This window comes from Ciconia boyciana, chromosome 3 (genome assembly GCF_034638445.1).
Source record: "Ciconia boyciana chromosome 3, ASM3463844v1, whole genome shotgun sequence".
Taxonomy (NCBI): Eukaryota; Metazoa; Chordata; class Aves; order Ciconiiformes; family Ciconiidae; genus Ciconia; species Ciconia boyciana.
Genome location: NC_132936.1, coordinates 111,713,031 through 111,733,513, shown reverse-complemented (window position 1 = coordinate 111,733,513; position 20,483 = coordinate 111,713,031). Strand labels below are relative to the sequence as shown.

At 39.7% G+C, this 20,483-nt stretch overlaps 1 protein-coding gene across 1 annotated transcript in view; it reads left to right on the top strand.

The window, feature by feature from the left end:
* The window catches only part of FSHR (follicle stimulating hormone receptor), an 81,430-nt gene that overhangs the window by 22,145 nt on the left and 38,802 nt on the right, over positions 1-20,483 (top strand). Inside the window, exon 2 of the mRNA XM_072858457.1 lies at positions 8,831-8,902. Within this exon, the coding sequence (XP_072714558.1) occupies positions 8,831-8,902 (72 nt within the window). The remainder of the gene's footprint in view (positions 1-8,830; positions 8,903-20,483) is intronic.

Here is a 20,483-nt window from a genome sequence, read left to right as displayed (position 1 = left end):
ATTTATGACATTCTGTACATTTCTCAAAGGCCCATGTGAGTAAGCTGTGAGGAACGAGGATGTGCTCTTCTCAAAGTAGTATAGTGTCTTACAGGATAATCGATACTAATAAAGTATAGCTATTTGTAAAAATAAAGCAATCGGTGTTTTCTGGCTCTCTGTAACCAAGACAGGATAACTTCATTCACTTGTGTTATTTATCTTACACAAAACACTTTTCACAGCATGCCTTTGACATTAATAGAAGCAATTTTAACTGTGCTTTCAAGCTTACTGCTGGCCTTTTTTGTGGGTAACTCATTCCTAGCAGTTAAACTCTTCCCAGATGCGAACATGATAACTGTGATTCTGTTCATAGGCCTAAAGAGGACTCGTTTGTTGTTGCAATTTGTGCTTGGTGGCAAACATTTTTTCTCTGTGTGTACGTACTATAGAGGAATCCAGAGCTCCAGCTTTGCTTTGCTTTGCTCAAGCTCTGGGCACGCTTAAAGAACGGAGGAGATCCTTCCTGCCAAGACAGCATTGCTTTGCTGTCTGCTTTATCTACTGCAAGGGTGCAGGACACAAACTTTGCCCTTTGACTTGCAGCCACCCGGATCCACTGAAAGGACCAACGTCCTTGTGTCAGAGGGTGCTCTGCAGTAAGTGTGCTCAGGGCAGATGTCATTTGTGTTTGTTACATATCTTGTGCGTTACTGCTACTTGCACCTAATCTTCAACAAAATTGTTTGTCAGACACTTTGCAAAATGAGTTAACACATGCAGGCAACTGGTCTGAATAGTCACAACTCTGTTCCTCTCCAGCTTTATCTCAGCATAAAGCAACCCACCCTAAGTACGGTGAAATAATTGCACTAAGCTTAGGCCATTAAACATCTCAGATCGAGTAAAAGTTCTGGTGTTGGATCTCTTTTTCTGATTGGGAATTTTGCAATCTTCTCTTTTTTTTCCCTCCATCTTGTGTTATTTTTTTTAATCTCCCGTCTCCAGATTCATCCCACCCTATTCAAGCGGAGGTATTTAAAAGCATCTTGGAGCTTTATTTTTAACTGCCTACACGTGTGACCTCGGAAAGAAGCTACCTGCAGCATCGTGGGGGGATATACGGTGTTACTGAGGACAGTGAATGCGTTGTCCAGAAATGAAAAGGGTATCAGTGCTGAGACTAAACATACCATGGTTTTGGAAAACTAAGGCAGGGGGGAGGGAGAGTAAGCTTTACAAGCATGATGCTTGGCCACTTTTGCAGTCTTTTAGATGTTGGTTATTTTTTTCTCACAACAATTTTCTGTCCTTCCTTATCTCCTCTTATCAGCTGTTAGCTGCTGAGAGGCACTGTGTGCAACTTATTAGCTGACCTAAGCAAGGTCCTGGGAGAAAAACAAATCCCACGGCAACTTTGCTGTGTGCCTGTGCGAGCAGCATTACAGCTCTGCTGGGGAAATGGGTATTTTGTTATCCATGTTATGGTATTGTGGGCACTCTACAAGTGAAATGCCAACAGGACATCAGCTGTATGATCTTAAAATGCTTCCCTTCAGCTTTTTGTGGCTGGATGGCATTATTACGCCGAGCAAGTATTCACTAAATTTAGAATAGGAATGCCATCAGTACTATTTATTATCCTTTTAATCTAATTCAAAAAAGAAAAGGAAATTGATTTATAAGGGAGGCCACTGGTAAAGATTAAGGAGTGATTTTTCATGAGCTACTGCACATATTGCCTTTTAGATTCAGACCTGCAAGGAAGATGGGCATCGCTAATAACTTTATCATCGCAGTTCTAATTGTATTTACTTTGTACATTGCTTTGTTTAACAGCACACAAACGAAAATATTTTCTTTCTCAGAGATGCCCCTTACATCACTCCCAGACCTGAAGAGATTTCCAAGTAGCATACCTGAAAGGATGTGTGCCCTGCCAGAGTTATCCTGCATTTTTCAGTCAGATAGAAGAATGGTGTTCCCTTGTATTGCTGAGCATGACATTATATGGTATGGAATATATCCCTGGTTAGTGCGGGCTATGTCTCACCTGCCCAGTTGTGTCCCCCAGCCTATAGCCCACCCCCCAGGCTATACACTGCAGGGGCCAAAGTGAGAAACAGAAGCGGCCTTTATGTTGTGCAAACACTGTTCAGTGAAAGCTAGAAGATTAGTGTGTTATCAGTACGGTTTTGGTCAAAAATCTAAACCACAGCACCCCTAGCCAGGCCCAGTACAGTCTGAAACTCAGAAGGGGATCTTTGTTTTCTGTCTTCTCCGTAAAATGTATATTGCCTAATTTTTCCTTGGAATACTCACCTTTACCTGCTTTTATTACCCCACAAAAGGAATAAACCAGCTGCACAGTCTAGATAACTTGTCCTTTCACAAGTGTTTGAAGGAGATGAGCAGCTGATTTAAGCACATTAGGTGAACGCAGTGATTAGATGCTTCAAGCCAGATTGTGCATATTAGCAAGCGATTACGGTGTCTCTCTCGTAAGTCAATTTCCATGTGTGTAAAGTAGGGGCTCTCAGATTCTCAAATGCGTGGATCATGTCTCGGTTGAAAAAATGAATTGCAAAGCTCTTCCTCCATTATTTAAGCATGCCTGTGCCATCAGGGTCCCCTTTTATGAAATGAATCTGTAGTTACATGAGTAGTTATTATTGGAAAAATATTCTGCTTGGCTTTCGTTTTTCCTTAAGGTGATGGTGTAGCTCTCTGAAAAGATGAGCCAGCAGGATGGTGGGAGCGGTGTTTTGTCACTGCTGGTGCCATTCCTCATGATCCTGTCAGCCTTATGAAGTCCCAGCCTCGGCACCTCCTGGAACTGAGGCAACTAATATAAATCTTTCTCTGTTTTTAAATTAAAGCCTCGCGAGTGTTGAAACTAGCTTTGCAGCATGATATGGATGCAGTCTAAAGACTTGAAAACCAGAAAGCAAATACACCCAGTCTTTTTGCGTTTAGCTTGATGGTTTTTGAAGCCTGATGTTTAGCATCCGATTTATGAGTTTTGGACTCCTCTCCACCTGCTGTTAGGAAGCAGAAACCATAGCTATGTCTGAAAGCAGCTACAAACTGCTTAATAGATTACAGAGAACTTCCACCTCGACCGCTGATTAGAAAAAATACTTTCATGTTCATGTATATCTGCATATGCCCCTTCCTAGTGAGATGTTTACTAGAACCAGACCCTAGTCATAGTGAAGTCATATGGCAGTGTGAACCCATTTCAATGAGCTGGGGGCTTACAAGTGTTCTTGATAAATTTAAATTAAATCTCATTTAGCTCAAAGGAATCTCACGATTCATTCTAGTGAGAATTAGGACAAAAGTTTAAGGTCAAAATGACACAGCTTGATTGATTTACACCATCTGGGACACAGTCTGTAGTATCTATTTGTCTCCTATTACAGCATGAAAAGCAAAATAGTCCCTCACTGTTGCATTGACTAATCAAGCGAAAACAGAAAAAAACCAGGGGGCAGGATTTTGTTGATTTTTGCATTTAATCAAGAGCACACTAAATAGGTCATGGCATTGTTTTGTCTTCTCCTGATGTAAAGCAAAGACTCATCTGTTGCTTGTTCTGGAATCTCCAGCACATCGCCAAAGCAAGAAGCAAAAACAAAGAAACAACCAAAAAAAATTACAAAAAGTAAATTAAATTTCACTGTAAATCTTTGTTTGACAAAATACACATTGCTGCAGAGGATTAGAAGGTGATAACATCAGTCTATTAGCTCAGAGATTAAAGTAAAATGTTCTTCAAAATCCTATCACATTTATTTCTTTGGAACTGAATTTGGTGATTTAGCATTATGGTCACCGAATCTTTTTGGCTTTTTATTTTCTTTTCCTTTGGTCCTTAAGTTATAAAGTTTATAGTATCTGCTTGATATAGTTCATTTTAACATCATGAATTTGCAATTTGCATGAGCCAGGGAAGATAATTCTACAATGCACACACTTTCTGATTAACTGTGTGTGACTTAAGTAGATCTGAGAAACGAGTTTTAAAGAGTGTTTTGAAAGATCTAAATTCAGCCATGCTTTATGAAGCAGAAATTATTTTTTTTTCTTAACTAGTCTAATTTCTGATAATCAGTGCAGTCCTTTGTTGTGCAAGGTTATGACCAGTGGTGGGGGGCATTTGCCAAGGAAGGGGGCTGGGAGGAGGGGGCACCAGTGCAGTGCGGGGCTAAGTTCTGGTGGAGAATTTACACCAAAGAGCATCTTCATAATTGTTCAAGAAAAAGCTTGTGGGACCAGGGTCTGAGAACTCATTTGATGAATATGCGAAATACATCATTTCACACGTAAATGGCTAACCTCACAAACACAGTGTATTTACATTGATTTGCTTAATGTGCACACTTCACATGTTTCCTATCCACTTTTTTTTTTTTTTGAGACATTTAGCAGAAATGACCCATATGGGTCCACTTTTTTTATCTTGTAATTTACCAAGTCTTTTTAATCACTCGTACCTTGGGTACCAGATACTTGAACAATGACATCCAGTCCTCCATCCCTTCGTGATGAGTTCGGTCTGATTTCTGTCACTGGATTCATGTGGGGCTGGATGGAAGAATATTCATTTTTCTGGAGGTTTTTTTTCCCTTCATGTCTTATGTTCTGTCTGTCTGAACTACTTCAGCTGCAGAAAAGTATTTTAGGAAAAGTTCAATAAGTCTCTTCATAACTGGAAATGTTAGAGGGTTATTCAGGAACATTTTACCAGTACCTGCTAATTTCTGTTGTTTGCATCGTGTCCTCTATAGGCTTTGAGATTAAGTTGGAACTATGGTATTTCTTTTATACTAGACAGAGCCATACAGAAACAAGATGTATTTGGGTTGTTTGCTCTTCATGGTGATATAAAGTGGTGTAAGTCACCTGTGTCAGTGGCTTCATGTTAACTGAGACCCCACTGTTTTAAATAACCACCTTTGGATGGCACTGTATAAATAACCACATCAGTAGGAGAGAGTTCTGCCCTAGTCCTGATAGGTCTAGCCTTAATTAGCAGCAGTTTTTAGTAGTTTCGTAATAGAAGAATTTACTTACACATTCATGTTACCCATTCATGAGACAAACTAAAATGATATAATAAAGAGGCATATAAAACGCTTAGAATTGAAAAATGGAAAAATGTGTGGGAATTGTGCATGTTCAGTTCAGAGAAATATAGTCTGATTGTAAGCTTACGTGTCCTTCCAGATGTAAAAGGATATTACTGCACAACAGAAAACAATTACTCTCACTGGTCAGAAAAACAGAAGGAGGTAAAAATCAGTTAAATATTAAGCAATATTATATATTTAAGTAAACATTTATATTATAATTCATAACACACATATATAAAAATATATCAAGTATAAGTATGATTGTACAACTGCAGCAGACAGACTCAGTTCCTATCAATAAACTCCCCAAGAATCAATTTCAACAGATGTATTTAAATCAGGATTTAGAAACCTCTCCTGGATATCAGGGCGTGTATAGGAGCAATGGGCCAGACTTAAATCTAGCTTATACTTCTGTACGTAGGGAATATCAGTAGTTAATATTGCCATTCTTCTATTTCCAGCCATGTATATTGCCTTCTCATGATGCAGGATAACCATGTCACCATTTGGGCCTTGTTTCCTTTCCTGTGCTTGCTTCCGTTCTCTCATTTGTTAAGTTTTTGGTGGCTCTAACACTGCAGCCCTTGCTAGGATTTCTGGGACCTACTGTAGCCCAAATAACATTAGCATCACTGAACTTTGGACTTCAAAAAGTGTAATTTTTTTTTTTAATCTGACCCAGGGAAATCAGCTCTAACTGTAATGCCTCTAGAGAGGATGGTAGGGTTAAGTTCCCCCTTGTCCTCTTTGGTGGCACAAGGAGTCTAGCCCCGGCTGCACGATGCTTGAGCCTAGACAGGGACAGGTCCCTTGGCCGCTGAGCATCCACCTGGGGCATGAAAGACAGGAGTTTGCACCACTCAGGGTGAGGGGGGACTTGAAGCCAGGACTCTTGTTCCGTGCGTCTGTGCTTTGGCGGCCAGGGCTGTGTTGAGAGCCCCCGATGCCTGCCTTCCTCCTGGCAAACCCTGCTGCGAGCGGGGGCTCCCTGTGTGTATTGAGGCTGGTGCTACACGTGCAGCTCTGACGCAGAGCTGAAAGCTCCAGGAGATGAGATTTAGTGTTTCCTGGGGGCTAGCTCTGCGTACAGATTTTTGGATCGTCTAACCTTCAGTCTAACCTTTCTTGCACCTTATGTTAGGCACCTGGCTCTGGGTTTTCAATTCCACACCATGCACTGAGTGTTTAGGCTTTTTAGTGCTTTCTTTGCTGGTGTCTAAGTGCTAACATAATTTTTTAGGACCAAATACTGCATCTGTCCATTAAGCACATGTTTTTTAAAGGATGCTTGTGTTTACTTGTTTGTCTTGACATGAAACATATTTGAACAAAGGTGGGCTGTATTCATTTCTTTGACCCTAAAATAATGCCAGCAACAAAACCAAGGAAATGCTTTTCAAGTATTTCCTCCATATACCTCAGAAAGAATTGGTACTGAACAGCCAGTATCTCAAGTTAAGTACAGATTGATTCTTGGAGCCTAATTGGTGAGATTTATTGACAATACAGCATTTGCCTAGTTATAATAGACTCCTATTCATTATACAGTTGATAATTCAACAAGTAGCTGATTCTAATTTTCAGTGTTCGTTATACCATTAAGGCTGACTTTATTAGCCTACTCAGGGATGTTTAAAAACAATTAACCTTAATTTTTTAAAGTGGAATGTGAGACTTCAGCTATTAAACTTCAATTCTACTTTAACTGCTCCAGGGCTTTAGGCATGTGGCTCCTGAATTCTGCCACCTTATTAACACAGGATAGCAGGGTATTCAACAAAGAAACTCAAGGTTTGATTTTTACTTCTATGCACTTGTGGCTTTCCTCATATAGGTAACCTCATCTATGAATAAGGTTCCCTTCTTTCAATTAGTTTCAGGATCAGGCTGTAAATTCTTGTTGTGGTGAAGCATGGTATAGGCCAGCGTTTAATTAAAAAATTGCAAACCTCCTGATGATCTGCGCCTGCAGAGAGAGGATTCATTTTAGAACATTGCCATAAAAAAATTATAGGTGGCTTTTCAGACAGAGCCCACTTTCTAGGGCTCCAAAATTAGGTGTGCGTTTCTACAAAAGAGAGTTTAGGAAAGGTTTCAAAGCAGATCAAAGTTAAAGAGTTTCCTGATGGTTCAGCTTTGTAGCACTAAGCCTGCTGGGTGTTCTGCAAGGATCCACTGTACCTAGCTGCACTCTGAAAGCACAGCCGTCGTTTTGCATGCATTACACCGGCTGTGTTTTCAGTAGGACTTTACAAATTGCCTAATCCAGGTTAGGCCTTTTCTGGAAGCTCTTTAATCCTTCTAACATTTGCATAATGATCTCAATACTGTAATTCTTGTGTGACAGTGTGTTGAAGCTCTTTCTGACTTACATTAATGATAGTGCAAGAATAATGGAATACCAAATTGACTTTATCATCTTTCAGGACTGAGAATACCATAAATTTCAACGGCTAAAAAAGCTTGGGGCCAAGTTCACTCCTGGTGTAATCACTGTGACATCTCTAGAGCTAGGTGAGGTGTGCATTGACTTTCTCCCACTTCAGTAAATATTAATTCATATTTGGGAATCTAAATGAGGGGGTAGATTCTACTAAAGACCTACAATTAAAAAATAGGAATCTTTCACAGTGCTGTTCTATGAGAATAATGCTTTTTTCCCTATGACTTTGATTAAAACATGATAATCTCCCATGAAAATTCTAAACTAATCAGCTGTAATAAAAAATAGATGAGGATTGTATGAATACTTTATGTGAACGGTAAGAAAGCAAGTCTCTAGTTTTGAGGTATTGTGTTAAAATTTGCAGGACTACACAGCAGGTAATACCAGGCTGACTTCCCATTTCTGTCCTCCTGCAGACCTTACAATAAGGCAGCACAGACCTGAACTGAAAGGCAATCCCAAGCAGCCATGCAACACAAGTTCTGAGATGATAAAAATGAGGGATGCTCTAGCAGGCATGCTCACTGAAAAAAAGACTTCCGTAGTAATTAAGAAAACAATTAATTTCCTTTTCCATGGGAAAATACACTAAGAAACTGAATCACAGGGTGATATTCATGTATGTAACACAGGTGATGTTTCTTTAAAAAAGAAAATACCATTTCTTTTAACAGCTATCGTTCAATACAACCGGTATTATCTGATGTCTTGCTTATTTTATCTGCTTCGTGTTTAATACCTGGGAGTTTGAATATGACTTTTATTCTCAGCAGCAAAAAAACCCCCCATATTTCTCCCTACAAAATCTCTGTGGGCTTTCTCATGTCTCAGCTACGCTTTCTTGACCTGGCATCTAGTCATAAGCATATCATGTGAAGCATGTATCTTGATGAGCAGGTCATGTTAATATATGCAATTGTTCGTGCTCGCTACCTATGAATGATTAAATGTGCAGAGTAAAGCTGAGGCGACCGGGTCTGGATTTCTTACTGAAGCAAACAGGGAAATTGCAGCTACTGACGGATTTCCCCTGAGCAGCTCCAGATGCTGAGCAGCCCAACGCTGTGCTGTAATTTTGGTCCGGGCAGGCAGTTGGAGTCCCATGAAGCCTTTGAACATTACAGCTGTACTTAGACGCCAAAGCCTTCAGGCTGGAGACTATCCTTGTACCAGGGATAAAGGCCTCTCCTATGCTGACAAGGCTTCCACGCAGGCCCGTGTTGTGAATAGTGTGTAATCACCCCATTTTCTCTATTTTCAGGAGATTTGTCCTCACCAAGATGAGAGTAATTCCAAAAGGAGCTTTCGCAGGACTTGGTGACCTAGAGAAAATGTATGTATTGTGTCAATATTTACTAGGAAACAACTATTTTACTCAAAACAGCAGTTTCTGGTTGCACATCCTTTTACTGCTTGTGAGCAAGCCCGTATCTCTGAGCTTCATCTAGTTTCATCTTTCTGTTTAAAAAAGTTAGAAACTTTTTTTAAAGACCATGTTCTAAAACATTGTCGTCATAAATACGTTTTTATATCAGCAAGTGGGCAGTCCTCTGTCAAAGGCTTGGTTCAGCATGAAGCATCACTGCAATTAATAAATAAAGTGTCATAGCAGAAGATCATGGGAAACTGGTTATTTTGAGAACTTTGTAATAGATTGTAATTAACCAGTGGAATATTAGGGAGGAAAGCACTCGTGTTCGTAACAGGGCAGCCAATTCTCTTTTCACTAATGAATAAATAGGATTGTTTTGTGCTTGTTCAGAGTCAACTAGCAGGATGCATGAGAGAAGTTTCTTACAGGCGATAGATCCGAAAATCTTAGCACATAAAGGGTGTAAGCATCTAATACCTGTGAATTTTAGTAATAAACCTGGAGATATAATTATGAGCACCTTTGATGAACAGATGTATCATACATTCATTACCATACTATTCATTACTCGTATTGCAGCCCTCCACCACTAGAAGGAAAAATCTTTAGTAAAGTCTTTCTTACTATTCTTTAGCGACAGAAAATCTATGGGTTAGCTGGTGCTAGCACCAGAAATTATGACTGTCACTGTCCAACCTGAACTATTCAGGAGCATGTACAATTTTTCTGAATTATTTCATAGATGAGCAAGTCACAACATTTTGTTTAGAAGCACACCCAGCGCTTCCACTCTGTCAGGAGAGGGTCACATACAGGCTGTTCTCCCAAGAGGACTCTGAGTGGGAGTGGGGAAATGCACTTTAACGTCAGTGCCTTTTTCGAAGTGCTGTGAGCGTAACAGCAAAACTAAAAAGGAATCGATTGCTGACATTTCTCTGCATCATTTCTACTCTTTTCCCTCGTACTCTTGCATAAGTAAGGGATTTAGCAAGAAGGTGAGCATACCAGAAGGTATGGCGAGGAAAGGGAAAGGATTTTGAACCTATAGAAGTATGGATGGGTGAAAAACAAACAGTGAACATGCAAGAAGGAGTGAAGAGCTGCTGGTCAGCAGCAAGTGGTAAAGTTCACATGGTACCTGGCCTTTTCTGAAGCACGAGATCCATTTCAGGGCATCACCGTAGGTTCAGGAGTCTTCTATTGGCACGTGATATACACTAAAAAGCCTCCAGTTGCTGCATCCCACTTGTGAATCCGGACCCTCATAATCGCACCACTGTAAACAGTCATTTTTCTTGAGAAAACAAAAAGAAGGTCTTATTTTATGGCCAGGAGTTACCAGTTAGGAATAAGATCGGCTCTGCATTGCCAGTTTTGTTGGCACTTGTTTCCCCCCAGTCCTGCAGGGCTCCTTTTAGCCTAGTCCTTGTGGAAAATCATTGAGCTCTCTGGACTATGAAGTGGGTTGCAAAGTGCATTGTAAACTGTTCCCGTTATCTTTAATTACTCAGAAACCATATGTCAGATATGTATGAAGGTAGCAATTGCATTGAATAGGATATCTCTAAGTGGTGATTTATTGTTAACCAAAAAAATTATATATGGAAATGAGCTCGGTTTGAAAATATATCTGTGTACTATTAGTACGTGGAGGAGAAATGGGGACAGACAGTTTATAGCAAAACATCCTTGAAAATAAAAGTGTGATAAATATGTAAATGAGACCAATCAACATCAACAAAGATGCGGTATTTGCAGATGACATGGCAAACAGATAAAATTTGAAATAGCTCACAAATCCTAAACCTAACCCATAAAACATTCATCAGAAATATTCATGATAATGTAGGGACAAAAAAATGTGTAATCAAATGATAGATTTGCATATAAAAACACAGCCTTTGTAGGAAAGCCTTTTTACTCTTGCAAGATCATGCACAGAAAGGAAGATTAAAGCAAACTGTAGTCTATTTAAGGAAAACAGCTATTAATAATGTGATACCTCCATATGGTAAAATGTGGATAGCCTGATGTATACAAATGAGATACTTCAATGTAGTATACTTATGTACTCACCTAGAACTAAATAGACTAAATATTAAGAGAGTGACAATATTTCCTGAGTGTATTACTGAAGAAAAACAGTATCTTATACAGTCCAACATATCTGTACACATGATTTTTATCATTACTAGATCATTTCTAACTGTGTTTCTGAGAATGGGGTAAGTTTGAAAGCCCAAAACTTGCAGGGAAATGGTCATCTTTGGCATAATCCATTCGGGATGAGCTGGTTGAATACAAGTTAAATCAGAGATGAGTCCTCCATGAGAATCTTAACTCTGTTATATTTACGTTCAAAGTGAATGAAGGCTTTTGAATACAGTGACCAAAATTTTCCAGTTTTCAAAGAAAAATAATTCAATAACATTTTTCAGTGTTCCTGCTTTCTATATGCATTTTAGTTAGTTTCTTCCTAAACACCCAAACAGCTGAGAGCTTTGAACAAATGTACTTTGCCACAAAATGTCAAATAATTCCAGTCCGATACTTCCAGTTAGACTCCAGTCATGGTACCCAAGAAAGATCTTGTTTGTTTTCCATTTGAACTGTCCAAGGACTTTCCAGAATGGACACTAGTGACTGTGACTCATAATGGAAAAAAGTAGTGTGACCTGGAAATGTTGGCATGGAACACCCAATCTGCCCTCCCTTGTGATGCTCCAGTTTTAGTTACCAAATCAAAATCTTTTGATTTTCATTGATTTTGGCAAAATACAGACCTTGGGAGAAGAAGAAAATTGTCACTGGAATACTTAGCCATTTTGAAGTCCTTTGAAAGAATGAGAGTCCACTTGAACCATCTCTAGCTTGTCATTTTTTTCTCACCCATCTAAATTCCTTCAGTTACTGAAAAACCATGAAATATCCATTCTGCAGACTTTCATATAGAGAAACAACTTCCCCCAAGTATGTTCTAGGAGAAAGATCTTCTTTTCTTCTTAGATAAAATGTTTAAAGTTATGAAATAAACTGACAGGCACGAATTATCTGAGCTTTCTCGTACTAAAGGTGCAACTTGAATTTTCTTATAGAAAACTACTTCAGAAACACACAGATCTGAGGAACAGCCTAACCAGCTTATTTCCAGCAGCTCTCCAACTTCTGCACAGCTCTGGCTTCATGTTAATTTAGCAAATAGGTGTTCAGGGAAGCAGATTAGTTATTCTCGAAACATATTTAGTCTGTTCCAAAGTCTTAGCCAACTGGAACGTGGCAGCTCGCCTGGACTCCTGCTTAACCAACCTGTTTACACTCCCAGAACTAATTAACCCTCCAGTTACTAAAGTAAAAAGCAGCCCCATGCAGGCACATACCTGGCAAAATCAATTCAACATGCTCTGCAGCTGCCATGTCATCTTCAGCCTGCATTGAAAGTGCATAATTTGGAGGAGAGACAGTCTGAAGCAATATTAAGCCTCCCTTTTTCTCTTGCTAAGTTTCCTCCTGTTACTACAACGTAGCAAAGTAGCTTCGTGAATGTTGGTCTAATAAGGCCTGATTCAGGTATCATATTTGTAGGAAGTTTGGTCTGATTGCCTTACCCTATGCAAGCCAAAGAGGCTTCACATTTGTATCCTGAGGCACAATCCCCTTGAAAATTCATCATCAGTTATTTATTCTTTTGAAGGGTTTAAGCTAAAACATAATGCTTTATTTCATCATTCACTCTTAAATCCAACCTGTGTGCTGCCCAAGGAAATTCAGCCATGTGGATGAAGTACTTCTTGAACTAGAAGATGTCGTAGACAAAAATCCACCGTTATTGGCCCTGTTTTGTATTGTGGAGTAATAGGAGAAGGGCATTTCTTTAACAGACTTTGGCAAAGGCACATTGTAATAGCATGAACCATGCTATGGTTAACAGAGCTTGATGAGCTAAATCCTTGATGAGCTCTGAAAATCCTGGAAAGCTAAAACTTTTAAGGTTGAGGGAATCTGCCAGAGTTGACACTCCTGGAAATTGAAGTCTTCTGTCTGTGGAAGACAGCAGGAATATATGCACCAGCTATCTACAGCTTCCTCATGAATTTCTAGAGAAAATAGCTCTGAATCATGTATTTACTTAACCACTCAGTGCATTCAAGCTTTTATGGTTTTTTGCTGAGACTGTTGATCCAGTGATGGTTCATATGAAGAAATGCTGCTGGTCTGTGACCTAGATACATGAGCACCAGCTTATTTCATGTACAACAACCAACCTGATGTATGATGCTAAAATCTCTCCTGTTTGCCCCTGTGGGCTAAAAGGCAGGTCACACTTTCCTTTGACTTAATTAGATCAGACTGAGTTACCTTTTATGTTTTATCTAAACTGAGGTGAGGTACTTGAGGACAGTGGAGACCACTTAATGGAGTATTTTGAGGCAAGTGCTGAAGTACATTGCTGAATTGAGGCGTATCTTTCTTCCTCTGAGTGGGGAAGGGCCAAAGTTCTTGGCTTGACTGTAGAAGTCTCATCAGGAGAATTTGGCATAGTGGGAAGTCTTCACTTGATTTATAGCAAGTTTTAACAACCTGGCAAATTGGTGGATTGGCCATCCAGCCCTTCTTCAGCAGGAGCCATCAAAGCTGCCTGGGCTAGCAAATGGCTAAGAGATGTCCATCATCCCATGTGCTCCTGAAATCAGTTTCATTCAGCCCCAGCATGTGATTCTGTAACGCTTGGCAGCACACAGCCCAAAAAGATGGGAAGGAAGGCGGAGAGGCAGAAATCACATGTTCACCTAAGGACGAGCAGTCTGTGTCTGTCTTTTGCTATCGAGAAAGCTGGTCAGTATTTTGCAGCTTCTCCAATCTTTCTTGCACAGTGTATCATGTGCTGCCTCATTTGGTATGCAAAAGGCTATGATTAAATAAGATCATTAAAGCTATTTTGAGAAAATGGTTAGGATTCAGTGTAACCAAGACATTTGGAAATTGGTTCTAGACAGGAGTTCCTTTCTATCTTTTGTTGCATCATTTGGATAAATCTGCTATTTATTTTTTTGCAAGAAGCAAAATATGGATTTGCAGGATCTGCTGTGATATATAAGTTAAATAGTGCATGTTTATAAAAATCTTTATTTACATCCCTAAGGTGAAAGGGGGACACGGTGCATTCTGTGTACCAAAATATGTACTGAATCAGGTAACGATCATACTTTGGTAATAAATACTCCAGGGTATATTCTCAAGGTGCAACTCCATGGATATTAAATTCTAATTTACATTATAGGAAGTTATGTGTAACACTCTGCATCTTAAGGGCAGGGCATGAAAATAAGTATGCTACTTAATGCATTTAAATTAGTCTAAATATGCATTTTCTCTCAGGGAACAGAGGACTACAGTTCAAAAACATTAAGGCGAGTAACCAGCATAAGCAAAGAAATTCAAAGTTCAGGCTGACATCCCAAAGAATAAATGTTTTAATGGGACCACTGTTATGATACGGGGTTTTCCCCTCTGTCTGCCTGGTGTAATCCTGCATGAGTCAGCAGGCACTAAAGGCTGCCCAGCCACCCCAGGCTGGCCGTCGGGCAGTGAGCAATCACAGGAGGCTTCCTGGTTGTCCCAGGTCCCAGATGCCCCCGTCCCAGCTGTCTGTCCACGTCTGGCAGTGATCAGTGGTTTTGAACTGGCTTTCTTCTATACTGGAGGGGTTGTTTGCACTTCAGGCCTCTGGTTCAGCAGCAAAATCGTGTAAGAAAGCTTATCCTCTGCTATACGTGCCATATGCGTTCCTTAGTTCCAGGGTGTCAGTCTTCATTTGCCCATCGCTACACTCTGCGCTTTGAAACGGGTTCCCACAAATGGGATTTGAAAGGCAAACAGCTATGCAAGCTTGTCTCAGGGGTCCCGTAACACATCATCAGTGGAGGTGCTGGGCAAAGCAGTGCCTTGTGCTGCTGTCTCTCACTATGGCCATGAGTAGCTTGGGTACGTTTTCTTCTCGAAGGAGTGCCATTACTTCAGATGACCCTTCCGCCGCCTTTGCAAATGTCATCCCTTGGATAGCAAACTTAAGTGTTTGGTATGAATACATAGGAAGCCTGGTGTGTTCTTAATTCAATTTATTTCCTGCAAGTAGAAGCTATGCCTTGTGTTCTAAACATAATAAGTAATGAACGAAGACTAGGTGATTTTATTATAATCAATAAATGTTTTGTTGCATCATCACCTGGCATTCTGCTTCTCCCTGCGAAAGCTTATCTGTGGAAGAGATCTTGCACTTGCATTTATTGTTGTCATCCGTTGCACAATTACAAAAATGTGAAGTAGAGATTTATTATCTATGTCAGCAGCTCACTGCTGATGTCAAAGAGCAGAGATTTTAATTACAACTTTGTGATATTTCAGTAAATGCATAACCTGATCTCAATCTTTTGCTAATGCTTGGGCAGACCAAAACCACAAATGAAGTAAAAACCCTTAAAAGAAGAAGCTAGGAAATGTAGAATCAGTTCATAGAGTCCATATCAACATTTGCTAACTTTTCTATTTAATAAGTCCCAGAAAATCATGCTAATATTTGCATATTTTAATTGAAACATATTAGAGTACAAGAAAGGAAGTATTCCGTAATTCTTTCTCTGTGGTTTGGTATCTTGATGCTTGCTTTCTTTGATAAAACAGATTTAGAAAGAGAAAAAAGGAAATACATTTTGTCATTACTTCCTTTTGTTGAGCAAGAATGAGTTTTGTGGTAATGAACTGTTAGCAGAATCTTTGTTAACTGCATTGGTACGAAGCCAGCATTTAGAGCTGAAGTATTTAATGGAAGAATCATCTTGGACATAATTTCTGGTCCCTGCTTTACAGCTGTCTAGACACAGAGACAGGTAAAGCAAAAAAGGGAAATCCACTTGCCTGAATGTATGCTAAATGCTTTAATGCCTCTCCCCAGTGACATACTGTTCAGATTACCTGAATTCATAAAAGACGAAATGTGGGCAAATGCTTGTGTGAGTACCCACTCTTCTTTAGGAGGGAACTTCGATCCAGTGTTCTTCTGCCTTCCTCTACGCAAATAAATCAGATAAAATTAAGTGCAGGGTAAATGAAAATAGCTGTTTTGCATGTCTAAATGTGGGCTCTGAATTAGCCTCATTCATTCAAAATGAGATTTGAGGGTCAAATGAACATTTCTTAAAAAAAGGTCTCAGCCCCATCATCAAAAAAGTCTCCAAATGGAAATTTTAGGAATTATTAGGAAAAGGATAGGGAACAAACCAGGAAGTACTCATTGAGATGAACACATTCATGGGTGCTTTCCACTTGTGAAATAATGGAGCAGGACAAGATTCCTCCATCTGGAAAGAAGACCTTTGACTGGGGACATTGGAGTGGTCTGTACTATCAGGTTTAGCACGGGGAAGGTGGACAGGAATGATTATTCCTGCCCTTTCCAATACTATAACCGGAGGACAGGATTTCAAATAAAACTAGTAAATTACAAATAAAACTGAAGGCGATACTTCTTCACGTGGTTCAGCTGGGGAACTCTACTTTGAGACTTTGCTGATACAAAGATTCTCCCTGGTAAAATTTGGGGAAGAAAATGTGTCTCACCTACTTACATACCAAACACAAAGACTTGAGCTGCAAATCACAAAAAAAAGTTGATTGAGTATTCTGAGGGACTTTCTCAATAGGCTTGCCCTGCTCTTGCACTGTTTTCTGGGCCTCCCCTACCACCGCTAGAGCAAGATACTGGGCTGGATGGACTTCAGGTTTGGCATGCTGTGGTTATTAATGTGGAGATACTTGCTTTCTCTGAATCATTCCGTTTTGGAAGGCAGCCTCACTCTAGGTCCTTGCATCAGAGGCATGAAGCTGATTATTGCAACTGATAAACATAGCAAGGAGCCTCAGAATTGACAGCCATCCCGTGGTGCAGAATTAATACTATAATCTTTCTTCTTTTCTCCTGCAGGATATGCATAAAGCATACTGAAGAGGCTGATGTGTTTGCTTACGGGCCAACTTCCTGAGATTCATCTCAGGGGCTTTTGGGTGGGTTTTTTGTTTCAAGAGGGGCCAGAACCAGTGTTGTAAAATGTAAGATGGCTGCTGGCACAGTCAAAATTTTTTCCCAAAAAAGTGTCACTTCTTCGGGTTCCATCTCTTTCTTCCAAGAGCTTGACTCTAATTTGAAGTAAAGGAAGTTTCAAGTTGTGATTTATTATGAGATTCTTGTATTTTCAGAGTAGAATTAGTGACCTTCTAAGTGACTTTGTAACTATAAAAATACATACTTGCTAAGAAACGTAAAATAATTCTTATGCTGTCTGAGCAATACATTTATTAAACTTACATATGTATATCAGAAAATGAAATGAGAACTCAGAATTGCTGGTTCTGATTACGTTTTACATTTTCAAATGCAATCCATAGCTCGTACATGGCAAAAGGTGGTTCTTCTCATATGATGTTTCAGAATATTGCTCTGATTTAAATAATTACCTTTTTCTTGTTAAAATAAGTGTATTCCATTCTAATATCCCTAAATAATTTGTAAAAAAAAAAAATTGTATTTTGTATATTAATTATATATTAACTCTGAAATTTCCGGAAAGAATTCAGATTAAAAGTGTATTGACTTGAAAACAAAGAGAATTGTAAACACAAAATTAAAAGAGAATTAATACAAGTAAACAGCATTAACGTCAACAAATGTTTTTTTAAAGAGTTGTAGGAGGCTTATTATAAAAGCGCTTCTTTCTACCAAAAAAAAGCCCAAACCCAACCTACATTCTTGAGTGAAATCAAATAACAAAGCAATTCTGAGAGGAAACATATGCATTCAGAATTACAGCGGTTGCACCTGACTTGGTTGTTTAGCTCAAACATGTAAGACCTCCACCTCCTCCGCCTGACAGACAGCCTGGTGAGGGTCTGTTGCTCCTGATACCCCACGGTGCTGTGCTGGTGTGAGTCTGTGGGAATTCAGGTGACGGCATATCCTGAGAGGCATCATAGTGCCATCTCCTTCCAGATAGATCCAGCTTCTGGGTTTGCTTTAAAAGGTCCTGCTACTAAAAAAAAGAAAAAATTGGAAAGTTATTTTTTAATGAGAAAACAGTTTTTTATAGGATTTTTTTCTATTAATCTTGTGTATGTATCTAACTGCACCAGTGAGTGATTGCAAAAGGTATGACCTACTTGAAATTGTGCCCGATTTGCTCTAAATGGGATTTTCTGCAATATTTCTTGTTGCCACTACTAAATATTGTTTGTTAGAAGGACGAAGGCTGGCACCAGATCAGACATGGTAATTCAATTTCAGGAGGATTTCAGAAACACCTTCCCATATTAATTTTTTCTAGCTTTTCTGTTTATTTTAGAAATAATGTTAGTGGAATTGCCTTGTTGCAATGAAGGATTCTTTCCCTTTGCTATACAAATGCTGATACAAACCTCAGCGTTTATGGAAAACAAATGTTGAGATGAAGTCAAGACATTTATTTTCTAAGCAAGAGATGTTGATTCTCTGACATTATACTGCACGGCCTTTATTTCTATTATGCCAAATGATTGATGTGGATTTAGTCATTAGTTTGATGGCTGCTTTGCTCAGTGGAGAGGCAGCTGAGCATTTTATCGTTATTAGTGAGTTGCATTTTGATTTTTCTATCAAAGACACTGCTGGCCCCAATTCATCCCAGGTGTAAAACCAAAGATTTGTTGTGTCCATTGTTTGTTTTGTGAACAAGCCAAGAACAATTTGCTCACAAAATACTGTGAATATTTTTTTTGATTTCTCAAGCAGGAACATGTTTTTGATGAAGAGTTGCAGATACGTGCTTGATTCTTTAAAAATAAGTAAGAGTGGTGTACCTTTTTTGAGTAAACTGCTTACAGCATGGTAGAATAGATATGTATATATATACTTGCATACATGCATATGTGTATATATATACATAGAGTAGTCTGGAAAAGATTTAAATTGCTAGGATTTAGAATGGAAGACAGATACTAAGCCATAAAATATTTTGAATGCTTGGGGAGCCAACACTACAGATGGAAATTACAAATGATTGTGAGAGAAATGCAGACTGCTGAAAAACTGTTGGTGTCTGTGCATTTTCCAATGCAGTCAGCAGAGGATTAGGAGCTGGGAACAGGGACAGGTTGGTGGCTTTCCTGGTTCAGAACCTCATCCCTGAGAGCTGCTGATGCCAATTGCTGAAGGAAGACGTTCAAGAGAATATTTCTGGAACAATTATGGAATAGCTCACCCAGATGGAGAATTTATTTTGTCCATCTCATAGTGTGCTCTCCTCTGAGGAGGAGAAACGCACCTAATAAATAATGAGCTGTTCAACGCAAACTCTTGGAATGGTCTCTCTGTGTTGCCTTTGTGCTGTGAAGTTTCTCCACTAAAACAAGGAATAATGCAGAATTTCACTTGTGGACTGAATTAAACTAGTCTTTGTTATTTGGAAGCATCATTTACTTCTGTCTTGCTTGTCTGCTCAAGAGCACAAAGTTTTACATCTTTATCTGGAAAGGTTTATCCTTTCTAGTGTAATTATGAAGTGAAGGTGCTCATGAGACATGTCATCCTTTTGTCAATCTCATCTTTTATTTTGAATGAGATTTTATGATGATATGTTTCTCAGCTTTATTTTCCATATTTTTAAGACTTCTTGTGCTGGATTTTTAAGATTTTGGCTTTTCCCATCTGTGCTGTGAGAAGGGGCAAGCACGATACAGTGAAAAGGGTTTGCTTATTTATTACTTCTGTTCCCAAATAGGAAAACTGGCAGCGGTAGAGCTCCCTGGAGGAAGGGGGATTGGGTATTCCCTTTGCGGACTAATGGGCATGTTCGGAGGGGAGCAGCTTTGAGGTACTACAAGTGGCAGGAGGTTTACAGGCCAGAGATGGCTATGTGCCACTCAGAGACTGTGTTGGGGAGCAGGGAGCAGCCCCAGAGGTGATGAATGGGGTTTCGCAGGAGCTCTGGGCAGAGCTTACAGCCACTCGGAATAAGTCATTGAGGAACTCCAAGCCTTCTCCAAAGGCACTGGACGTCAGAGGAGAGGGGCTATAAGCTCTTCTCCGTTCTCTTCCATCTAGCCAATTTCCTTTGCATTTTTTCTGCCTTAAAGTTAATTATCCTAGTTTATATTCTAATAAAAAATGCCTTTTTTGAGCTTAAAATAATTTTGTTTTTCTTTGGGGCATTCTGTACAGCGGAAGGTCAAGACATATTGCCTCAGAGCTCATGGCTTGAAGTGCCATCGTACGGCACTAGCCAGACTGTCTTGTCATTACGTTTTCACCGTGTGCCGCGTCTTGACTCCTCCATTCCCCAAGCCTGACCCTCTGTTTGGGGACCCGGCACTGTGAGCCGGGATGAGCTGAGGCTGAAGGCACAGCCGCAGCGGAGAGGTAACTGCCGGCGGAGAATAGAGGAGAGAGCCAAGCGGCAGCACATTTTTACACAGGCAAGTAAATAGATCACAGTTCATCTGTGACAGCCGTGTGCCTAGG